The sequence below is a fragment of the Pinus tabuliformis genome, chromosome 2_1 (genome assembly GCF_031772625.1).
Source record: "Pinus tabuliformis cultivar Carrire ecotype Pingquan chromosome 2_1, CPIR1, whole genome shotgun sequence".
In the NCBI taxonomy this organism is placed as follows: Eukaryota; Viridiplantae; Streptophyta; class Pinopsida; order Pinales; family Pinaceae; genus Pinus; species Pinus tabuliformis.
The window spans coordinates 456,731,863-456,743,623 of NC_142299.1; the positions used below are offsets into that span (position 1 = coordinate 456,731,863).

The 11,761-nt window shown below is 35.7% G+C and overlaps 1 protein-coding gene across 1 annotated transcript; it reads right to left on the reverse strand.

Annotated features, from left to right (window-relative positions):
- Positions 1-1,036: 1,036 nt before the first annotated feature.
- LOC149200889 (uncharacterized) lies at positions 1,037-10,655 on the reverse strand. The gene is made up of 6 exons (XM_089402812.1): positions 10,477-10,655; positions 7,000-7,047; positions 6,862-6,896; positions 6,404-6,433; positions 3,242-3,284; positions 1,037-1,722 (listed from the first exon to the last, which is right to left on the reverse strand). The coding sequence occupies exons 1-6, from the start codon at positions 10,589-10,591 to the stop codon at positions 1,412-1,414; spliced, it is 582 nt and encodes a 193-aa protein (XP_089258938.1). The 5' UTR covers positions 10,592-10,655; the 3' UTR covers positions 1,037-1,411.
- Positions 10,656-11,761: the final 1,106 nt, after the last annotated feature.

The following is an 11,761-nucleotide window of genomic DNA, read 5'->3' on the forward strand; positions in this document are numbered from 1 at the left end:
ACCATATTCTTAGAACTTCTAACCCGTGAACCTATATTTAGCAACCAAATTCTACCAAATTTACTAGTTAACAAGAGGGATGAGAGTAACACATTGAGCTATTATACAACATCAGAAGCTTTACGCTAATAATATGTGACCTTACCCTCATGTGCATCTGAATCAGCGTTGCTGTCATCTTCCTCAATCTCATTTAAAACAAAGTCTTACGGATGAAGTGATTCTACCATTTTTGTTCTTTGCAGTCAAGACTGCATGTGTACAGGATTCCGTGCAGGACAGATTCAAGTCCATTTGGATTGTTGCAGAATACCCCAGCCTTGAGCACAACACAAAGACCCCTGAAGATATTCAGGGGGCTTGAGATCTCATCCTTTCCTTAAGGACAGTTCTCTCTAAACTCTCAGCCTCTCAAAATGTCACAAGCCCAAGACGACTGCCAAGACCAACAAAGACTGAGAATTTAACAGTGTATAGAATGAAGTTAAGACAGCAGCACCAAAACATTTATGAACTACAAAAATAATTAATGATCAGATTCCCTTAACGGCTTCGTCAGGGTATATTTTATTCTCAGATTAATGGGAATTATGAAAAGCTAACCCAAGAGATTAGAACAGTAACAAGCATAAAGGTGTCTATGAAATATAAGATGTGTATTAGAATTTTAAAAATCATTTAGTGTGACCTGCCACGCCACATCCATTTCAGATCTGGAAATGAGGATGGCGCCTCATGAGATCCATAACGACATCCTCAGATCTGACATATTGGATGCAGATCTACTTTGGATCCAGAACAATGTAATTTAAGATCTGCAAGAGTTGTTGGATGTAAAATACCCGCAAGACTTGAAAGTTCTCCCATATCCATGAATAAAGCCATTGCATCTAAATTCCACAAAGATTGCGCATCACCACAGCTCATGAACTAAACAATAATGATATACATAAACCAGAGCGATGTTAACATATATAACCTCATGCCATGAATGACAATTCAAAAAAAGATATGACAGTGATGCTCCATTAGAAAATACAAGAGAAAAGCAAGAAAATCTTATGAAATATACTTGTTTAGATTTACACTCAACTGAATTCAAGATAACACTCTCGTCTCCCCATAGTGGGTGGGGAGGCTTTCAAACTCCTTATCAATTGTCCTGAACCTTTACCATTCATCCTTTAAGCATTCAGAGACTCATTCAATAGAAGAAAATAGAAGATAAAAGTCTGGAATGAAACAGAAGTACAGGAATGCAAAAGGAAACAGCAGAATCCTTGAAGCCTGGTTGTTTAATATGATTGAAGTTTCAAATGATAAAAAAAAAGGAGTAGATTCACTAGCAAGGCATGCAAAAATGAAAAGTACCCAATACAATCCCCATAACTAAGCACTTTTTGGAGTGTAATTATTGAATTACGTATCCTACCTCGTAGTCAATATTATCCACATTACAATACAGTTCTTTTCCTTTGTTCCATGCTGCTTTCCTTTCTTCCTCCTGTTCATCTGCTTCTTTCATCTCATCTTCAACTCCACCTGTCCTCTCCTGTTCATCTGCTACTTCAATCTCACCTTCAACTCCACCTGTTTTCTTCTGTTCATCTGCTTCTTCAATGTCACCTTCAACTCCACCTGTTTTCTCCTGTTCATCTGCTTCTTCAATCTCACCTTCAACTCCACCTGTCTTCTGCCTTATAACCTCTGCTTGTTTCGCAACTGTTCAAGGAATTCCATAGTAGGGTATTCATAAGAAATCTTCTGCTTGTTAAGTTAGGATAAACAATTGCACAAAGAAAATTACTTGGACAGCCCCCAGAGGGAGTACACCAATGCCTGTTAAGCATTAAAAAGCCTAGTAGAGACAGCTACGAGTAAATCATTTAATTCATTTTGTTAAGTAGGTGCAAAATGCTCTTACTGACTCTGAGAACAATATAAAGAAGCTAACGAAAAAAGAAAAAGGAAAAGAATGTAGCAAGATGATGGAGAAAACTGAAAAGTACGACAAAGAAAAAGATCGATGGTGGAGATAAAGCAAATACCACATTGTGATCAGGCGAGGGAATATACACCAGTTTTAACTTTTAACAGCAGAATCCGAGCTTCTGCAGAGCCACTATATAACATGTCCATGGCCAATTCCATCGACTACTTTTGTTAGCTTTTCTACCTGGATCTGCTCAAGCCTCAATATATGATTATAGGAGTGAGGTACACATGAACCATCAGGCCCAATTTGTTACTTTGTTACTTTTCTAGTTGGATCTGCTCAATATAGGAGTGAGGTACATAAGAAACCCTTCCCGGAAGGCTATGTCTCCTATATCTACCCCATTCTAGCAGGGGAGTTTTGAGTGCTATTTCCTACTAGCTCAAGTGAGGAGTGGGCCATCAAGGCCCAATTTACTGGCGACCTCTGCATCTCACTAAATGAATCGGAATAAGTTCTTTCAAACATTGAAGTTTACTAAAAGGAGATAAGTGTCTGTATGATTATGCATATAGACAATGTGGTTTCTCTTATTATTTTTTTATTTAACTGTGGTGAACCGATAATTTGTTAGAGTAATATAAACAAGGCCCAGGATCGTCATTGATGTTTAATAAAAGGAGATAAGTGTCTGTATGATTATGCAGATAGACAATGTGGTTTCTCTTACGATTTTTTTTATGGTGAATCAAAAATTTGTTGTTGTTATCTGGACAAGGGTGAGGATCAAACCTAGGTCAGGATCAAATCTACTGACTGCCAATATAACACCAAAAATATATCCAATGGCCAACAAACCAGATATACCAATAACTTATGACAACGTCACAAAGAAACTCTATCACGGGGCCCCTACTCTTCAAGCCTTATTACAAGGGCCAACATGTCTGAAAGGGTTTGAAACAAAGTAGAGAGAATAACAAACCATTACCCCACTCTGTTTCTACTATTATTATTATTAAGAAGAAGAATCATAAATTTAAAAAAGAACATGGCCAACAAGGTTCCAATCAAACCCCAAAGACACAAGTATAACATTCCTGGGATATCTATGGCACTGTGAATAAAGCATAGAAAATCAACTTTAAATCAATACAACATGAACGAATTTAGAATATGTCATCTTACATCCTGTTTTATTCTAAATGTGGAGACTGCCGATTTCGACATGGACGGGACATGGATACATTGCAAAGAGAATAAAAATAACAGACAACTGGAGCTGCTAGTATAGAATTTCCTTACTTTTTGTAGCAATAACTCTGAGCTGATCATTGTTACCGATTTCCTGTATAAATCATGGGATAATAATCCAAAATAAGAGGGTAGCTGAATGACCATTCAACCAATAAAACATTGATAAGATACGTTTGAAACATAGTTCAATATCCTTCCACTGAGTTTGCATATATGAAAAAAGAATAACATAAATCTGTAACCAACAGATATATAAATGTTTACAATAATTAATGAAGAGAAATTGTAATAAAAGGACATGTTTAAACTAGCGGACATAACAAAGGCATCCGCTTAAGTATTTGTATGAGGCCCTCAATGTATTCTATTATCATATCTCATACATTGCATTTTATTGGATTTCTTTATATTAAAATATTCAAGTTTATGAACTGAATTGGTTCGTCACATTTAATATCAAAGCGTAAGTCTAATCTTAGCCTTTGGCTAAAATGACTTTGGTCAAATTTTGTTGCCCTTGACAACGAATTGGCCTTTGGCACACTAAAACCGTGTAGATCTTTGGCCACTAGAAATTTAGAGTTCAATCACTCCTCTACTAGGAAAATCTGACCGGAAATTTAAAAAGAATAAAAAACCAGAAAATCAAGAATCGAATCACTGACAAAAAAGTTCTGCTAATTCAGTGAATCCGAGGCAGAAATACCACCATTTTAGTAAAGTGCCGGCTATCTTTCACGGCACCAGATTTAGTCCCTCCCTTTCACGTAATAAAATAGGGATCGAGAACAGTTGAGGATGTAGATAATTTAAGATTGAAGAGGGAATCGATACTCAAATTTTGTTCAGCTAGAACAATCTTTGATTCAAGGACAGCGGATTAGAGATAACAATCTAGGGTAGTTTGACTCAGTAAAAAAGGTCCTGACACCTGATCAAGGAGAGCCACCAAGCGAGCCGTTAAATTAGCGGAACGAGATTAGAAAGTTATTCACAGATGACTTATATATCTAACTAACCAAATCCATGTAATAATTAACGTGTTGTGGCAAACAATAATCCAGAACACCTGAAGGAGAAGTCACAACTCGTGTATACCGTTTAGCATCTTTTAGAGGCAAGCGGGACAGAAAACCATCATCATGTTTGTCGCAGAGGAAGATTTCAATTGGGATCAAAGCTTAATTAAGGTATTAAGAATAATTGAAGTTGAATAAATTGGTTTGCAAAATAAGAATCGTTGGAAGAATCCAATCATATCACAATTAAACACAATATATAAGGTGGAAATATATAAAAATTTATTAAAATAAAGCCAGGATCGACTAACCAAATTTGAAGAAACAAGAAAGTATCACAACAAAAATATAAAATATATTAAGAATATATTTCACATAGAATTATTAGAAAAGACAAAAAAAAAATATTGCTTAAAAAACTAGAGTAAAAGGTTACAAAACAATATAATAAAAGATTGGATCAAGAAAAAGAAGATATGAAAAGAAATTCATAAAGAACCTATTCAAACAAGATGAAGAAAATTCTTACTTAAAGGACTATAATCAAAAGTTGTTTGAAATAATATAAATGGTTAAAAGATGACAAGTTTGAAAATCAATACATTAAAATAAAGTCAATAAATTAGAAAACCAAGAACTTTCACATATCAAGAATCATAATCAAAACCTACTTACATAAATGAGGAAGCTTAAGAATAATAAAAAATCAGAAAAATGATCAAACAGCTTATCAAAAAGAAAGGATCCAAGTCTTTAGATGTAAAAATCCAAGTTATAAAGAAAGGAATAGATACAGATCCAATCAACATCACAACACAACACAGGATGGTGCAAATTCAGTAAAGACAACTTTGGATGTTGAAGTACAAAGGATGAAAATTCAAGTTTACTTACTAATAAAAATTCAATGAGCAAGCCCACAGGGCGTAGAATGGATGGTGACACGGTGCTTTGTTAAGACGATCCGTGGTGAAAAAGTCACTGGTTTGAAACTCCATGAGAAAAATCCATTCATATTAAGGGTTGGTGTGGCCTAGGCTGGGTACAATCCCTGGGTGAATTTAACGGCTTAGATGCCCCTGGGTCGCAGTTACTCAACCCACAGGTTAGGCGTGCTAGTCATCTCAAGACTCATGTTACATAACAACTCCGTGAGAAAAATCCATTCATGTTAAGGGTTGGTGTTGCCCAGGTTGGATACAATCCCTGGGTGAATTTAATGGCTTAGATGCCCCTGGGTCACAGTTACTCAACCCACAGGTTAAGCGTGCTAGTCATCACAAGACTCACGTTACATAACGAACAAACAAAAATCAACAATCAACAAAGCAACACCAATGTATAAAGAAGATATAATACCAACAAAGCAACACCAATGTATAAAGAAGATATAATACCAAAAGTAAACTAAGAAAATGCATGGGAAAGTCATGTTACAAAGACACTTTTTCAACATCCTAATGACAATAAAAGGTACAATAAACAATCAGTTTAGCAATGTCATTCAAAACAAAAACAACTGACTCTTCTTCTGAAGAATATTAATGCCAATGCAATTGAGTCACATAACAACAATTAATCTTGGGAATTCTGTAATTGCAATGTTTCACCAATGATAAAATTAGGATGGTCGGATTCTCTTACCATTCGACAATTTTGCTCAGCACTTAGAAGCTCATAACATCTTATATGATAAACGACTATAGCTATAAGAATGGAGGACCATGGATTGCATTCCAAGCCAACCAAAAAAAGGTCCTTCCACAAATATACATATTTAAACATGAAAGAAAGAAATATATATATAAACGTCGTAATAAAAAGACACGACTTGTCTTTAGAGTAAAAGACATGACACTGAAGCAAAGACACTTAGCTAGGTATTTATACAGGAGTCCTCACTCTGGGTATTTATAGAGGACCCCTCACTCTGGGTATTCTATCATCATATCTCATAAATTTTATTCAATATATTAGTTTATTTTATATAGATTTTTTTATATTAAACCAAATATTTTGGATATTTGGATTTATAAACCAAATTCGTCTGTTAAAAAAAAAATGAAATATATTGCTTTTCAAAGATGGAAAAATAATTCATAATAGCACAGGGTATAGAGATGACAATATTTTCATTTTTAAATTAATTAAGAATGCCATAGGAATATAATGAATAGAAAGAAATATGTACCAATTCTTCGCTCTCTTCACTGTTCTCACCCTGCCATCAAAGAAATCAACATATGAGAAACATCTCATAATATTTTGAACAATTGCATAGAAAATGGCACATCCCCATAGAAACTAGCACAAGATCTTTAAAAGCCAAAAGTTTTGAAAACCAAGAAGTAAAAAAGGTCATGCGTTTCCATCACAAAAAGTCTGCCTTACTTTCCTATTTTCTATCTCGCTTACTTCAAACTTCAAATTCTCTACGGAAAAAAGTTTTGAAAACCTAGAAGTAAAAAAGGTCATGCATTTCCATCACAAAAAGTCTGCCTTACTTTCATATTTTCTGACTCGCTTATTTCAAACTTCGAATTTTCTATTGAAAAAATGTCACAAACCATGCAGAAAAAATTCCAGCTCAAGTGGGCACATTATATGTGTTCCACAACTAAATGCAATGTACTGGAAAAGCATTCAAACCTTGAGATCGAACACTGGCTGGTCCAATTCTTCATCTGATGCATTTGCAGGGCGTTGGAATGTTAGCCAAGCAGCTAGGTAATACACTTCAAAATATTATTGTCTACATACAAAACGGATGGGCCAAATAAAACCTACCTTCATTATCATTATTATCCAGAGGAACCTTATCATGTTTCTTGTTAACTGCAAAAGAAAGAAGAGGAAAGCAATCAGATTGACATTTCTTCTGTTGCAATTGTACATTTAAGTTTGCAGGTTACAATTGTACATTGAAGTTTGCACTGGGATAACCATTATATTTGTCAACATTTTGAGTCAAGCTTGAAGTTCGCACTGCGATAGCCATTATATTTGCCAACGTTTTGACCCATCATCTCAGAATTGTCCTGATGATGAGTATCAGATAAGGGCTCCAAACGTAGGCAGATACAGTGGCTATCCCAGCGTGAACTCCAATGTACCATTGGAACAACAATCTCTGTGAATTCTCACCACAAACAGTTATATTTTTACCAAACAACAACAGCAGCAAGTGATTGCTTGCTAGGTAAGTTTCGTTATCCCATTGCTTATGTGCCCTTAGATGCTTGTTTTGCCGGCGAGACAGTCTTCAGAAGCACGTCATAAGGTTCTTTACAAAAATTTCCCAACGATATGGAACCCATTGTAAAAGCATCTTTGGTTCACTCTCTTATATGTATCAGAGAGAAGCCATAAACCAAACACATAAATGCAGTCTACTAAGCAAGCTCTTGGAATGAAAAACTGATGATAGCAAGTACCTTGTAGGCTTGTAGAAGACCTTGATTGAGGATCTATAACCTTTGGGTAAGGGGTTAAGCTTGTCACACTTTTCTTTACCTAGAAAGAGACTAATTATCTTTTGGCACTATAATACACAGAGACCAATTATTATCATTTTAGTTTATAATTTTATTTTAACCATGTTGAATCAATAAAGTAATTTGGACAAGGCCAAGATCAAACCTAGCAGCTGTACTATAATACTAAGAGTATATCCAACAGGCCAGATATACCAGGAATTTATGACTTAGTGAGAGCCAAGACTCCACGGGGGGAGCCCACTCCTTGAGCTTTATCACAAGGGGCTAAAGGCGTCCACAGTAAGATTTGAAACCGGATGGAAGAGATAACATCTCATTGTGCCAACCACTAGTTGTCCACAAAGAGACAGAGAGAATCTAATTTATAAAGAAAAAGTAATTGTCTGCAGAATATACAAGTTAAAATCTAGTGTACTTGAGTCAAGCAAGGCAATAAATATGGTGCACCAATCAAATATTTTGGATAGTTCCCATATATAATCAATAGAAGTTCCACACTATGCTAGTGATGAGGATCAGAAGCTGGCAAAATTGGTGCCTATCAGTTTAAGGATAGATATTAAATATTAGATAATCATCAGAAAATGAGTCGAAGCCCTTCGTTTGAACCTCCAGAGAAGCAGTCAGGCACCACAAGTGGCCTGCTTGGGCACCAACAAAATAGCCATCAAGCGGCAATCACTGGACACAATCATTTTCCTTTGGCTAATCAAAGTTGTCCCAACATGGGTACTTTTCAATCGAAATTCCCCAAGACCTTGTTCAATTACTTCTTCATAAATTTGTGGAACGGTTAACTAATGCTTTTGACGGATTGAAATCTTATGGATGCCTTAATATGCATCGTCTCATATGTTGGAAAATGTAACTAGGTTTGATCTTCATAATTTGTATTATTATGTATTTCATGTAAAAAGCAAAAAAAAGGAAAATAAAATATTATTTTTCAAGCATGGTTTTCATGCTCAAGCCAATTTGTTAATTAGGTCAACCATGTTCTTCATGCTTCTAGGGTTTTCTGATTCAAAAGAATATTTGTCATGAGTCAATTTATTGTACTAGAGTCAAGTCCCATTTGGACTTTGAGAAGGAAGTGGAGAAAGATTTTTACAAGTCAAAAATATCAATTTTGTCCCCACAAGCCTAAGTCGGCACTGCCTGGACAAATCGGCCCTGAAAGGGACCCATTCGACCTCCTGAATGTGTGTAAATAGAGGACAATTCGACCTCATTTGGAGACAAGCAAGTAAGTTCGATTTTTGTGCCAAGAAAAGATTAGTTTTCTGCCCTAAATCTCTCACATGTGTGAAGTTGCAGGAACTGCAGGGGCCAAAGTTGCAGACCTAATTGCAAAGGCCAAAAATCTGAAGTTTGAGCAAGTTTGAAAGGCTTGGATTATTGTTGACTTGGTTTGAATTTGACTTGTTGGAAGAGCTTGAAAGGATGCCTGGCTTTGGTCTTGTGGGAGGTCTTGGACTTCAATTTTGGATCTTTAATTTCTCACTTTGATCTGATTCTATAAGAACTGAAGAATTTATTGGGTTTCCCCCTTGGAAGGGTTTTGCCTTGGCTTGGAGCCTACATATTGTGTTCATTGTCTTTTGTGATCTTCATGGTTTATGGTTTTGATTTAATTCTATAAGAAGAGAAGAATTTACTGTGTTTTCCCCTTGGAGGGTTTTGCTTAGCTTGGAGCTTACATCTTGTGTTCATTGTCCTTTGTGATCTTCATGGTTTATGGTTTTGGTGATTGTTTGATGAAAAGAACATAATAAAAATAATAAGAAGCCTTGAGAAACAATTATCAAGTAAAGAGAAATCATCCTAATTGCTTCCATATAGGTTTCTAACACAATCTACATAGATAATCAAATTAAATTAAATTTTGTTTGCACTTCTCTCAACTTTAAAAGAATTAAAGAATTAGATTCTTGAGGAGTCAAAACCTCCTTATTTAGCAAATGTGGGTTTCCAGATCCACAACTTGATGGTGATCTCTGTGAGATTGTGATTTTTTTTACTTGGAATGAAATCATGGGAAATTCAGAGTAACCACATTTCATGGATGGTAAACTGAGTTAGCTGTTGGTATGGATTATGGGAATTAGGGGAAACAAAAAAAAGTCCGACCCTGACCAAATCTGTAAACCCATGAAACCCATGATCATGGATGACTGGCAACAATATCAAAAAAAACTTCTCAAGCAAGGTTGTGAATTTTTTTACTTGGAATGACAGGATGGGAAATTCAGAGTAACCACATTTCATGGATGGTAAACAGAGTCAGCTGTTGGACTGGATTATGGGAATTAAGGGAAACAAAAAAGTCCAGCCTGACCAAATCTGTAAACCCATGATCAGCAACGACTAACAACAATATCAAAAAAACTTCAGCTCTACATCACTTGCCCTAACCCTTACCCTAACCCTTAGGGCAGCAAGATTTGCGAGATTTAAAATATGTTTCAAAATATTTAGAATATTTAAATACTTTACGGTTCAAAATATTTAATACATTATCCAGAATGGGAGATTTTACTCTAGGGTTTTATAGTGCACTCCTTTTACATCCTAGGTATGCAAGAGTGCTGACCAACTCTTATTTTTTGAACCACAATTGTATAAAATTATCAATCGGCTGAACTGCTCTCATATGGTCTAAACATAATCAGCTGACAAATGGGCATAAAATGATCGGTGCCAAATTCTAATCTCAGAGTTAAAAATAAATGAATTTCTTCCAAAGTAAAAGAAAATTTGAACTTACCAACTTCAATTTCATCGTCCGTATCTTCCTCAGTGGAGGATGTCATCCGATTTTGGGCTGGGCGTTTCCGCCCTTTGACAACGAACTCACTTCCTTGCTGGCCTTCTCTCTCCATTTCTTCGGCTCCAATCTGATCCGCACAATTACAGGGCCAAATGTGCCGAGCATATAAACAGAAACTGTCGGCATACAGTACCTGCCTATGCTGTCACTTCGACGTTCGGGAATGTTTGTCGGTCAAAAATGTTCAAATCGTACATCTCTGAGCTGGCTGTGTCGTCTTGTAGACGTGTAGAAATAGATCTCTGAGCTGTCGTATATAATTTGAAAATCTAAAGCAGATGCACGGTTTCTGAGGCGTTTTAAGATATTTTTCTCGTTAGGTGTCGAATTGCTAGTTTGATGAGCTTTGGTAATTGAATATATAAAGGAAGATATTGCTCTGACATTTTAATTTTATATATGCGTATATAAATGAATGAAGGCAAAAATTTTAATAATAATTAAAATTGTAATTTTATCAATTTACAGTTTTATATTTTAGAAATTGAAGTTGTTAGGATTATAATTACCTTATATCCATCTTAAAATGGATTTACACTACTCTAAGAGAAATTGTGTTAAATGAGTTATACTTAAGCTATGTTTTTAGAGTTATTAGATTTAAATTAAAAAAAATTGTGTTCAATGAGTGTTAAATGAGCTATATTTAATCGGCCTGGAGTATGCCGTAAAACTGCTTCTGCTTGGCTAAGAGCTCGTCTTCCTCGGACGTAAGGAAACAGGTTAACGGCCCAAGACCCAGAGGCATCTGGCAGGAGTGAAAGCCTGCTCCCTTACGGACCACCAGCGGGTTATTACAGGTGGCGTGGTTTTCCTTGATAACAGTGATGAGTCAAACCGACATTCGCGGATAGCAGCCAGAGATGGCTGTCCTCACTGTTGGTTTGACACCTGAGTTTGATAGGTTTTGCCACCTTCGGAAAAAAAAAAAAAAATGAGCTATATTTAAGCTATGCCTTTAGAGTTATTAGTTTCACATTAGAAATAAAAGATAAGAAGCTACAAAAGATTGATTATTTTTGTGTTCATGTCCATGTGTTTAATATAGGTTTGGATGACTATCTTATGATTTGACAATTTCATAAATCCATATGGGTCATTTCTAATTATGGGTTATTTGTTAGAAATAGTTGTTTATTGTTTCTTTGGTGAAGGCTTTGCATTGATATTAATTAAGCCGATAGGCTTTATGGTGAGGTTTTTCCTCACGACATTGTAGTAG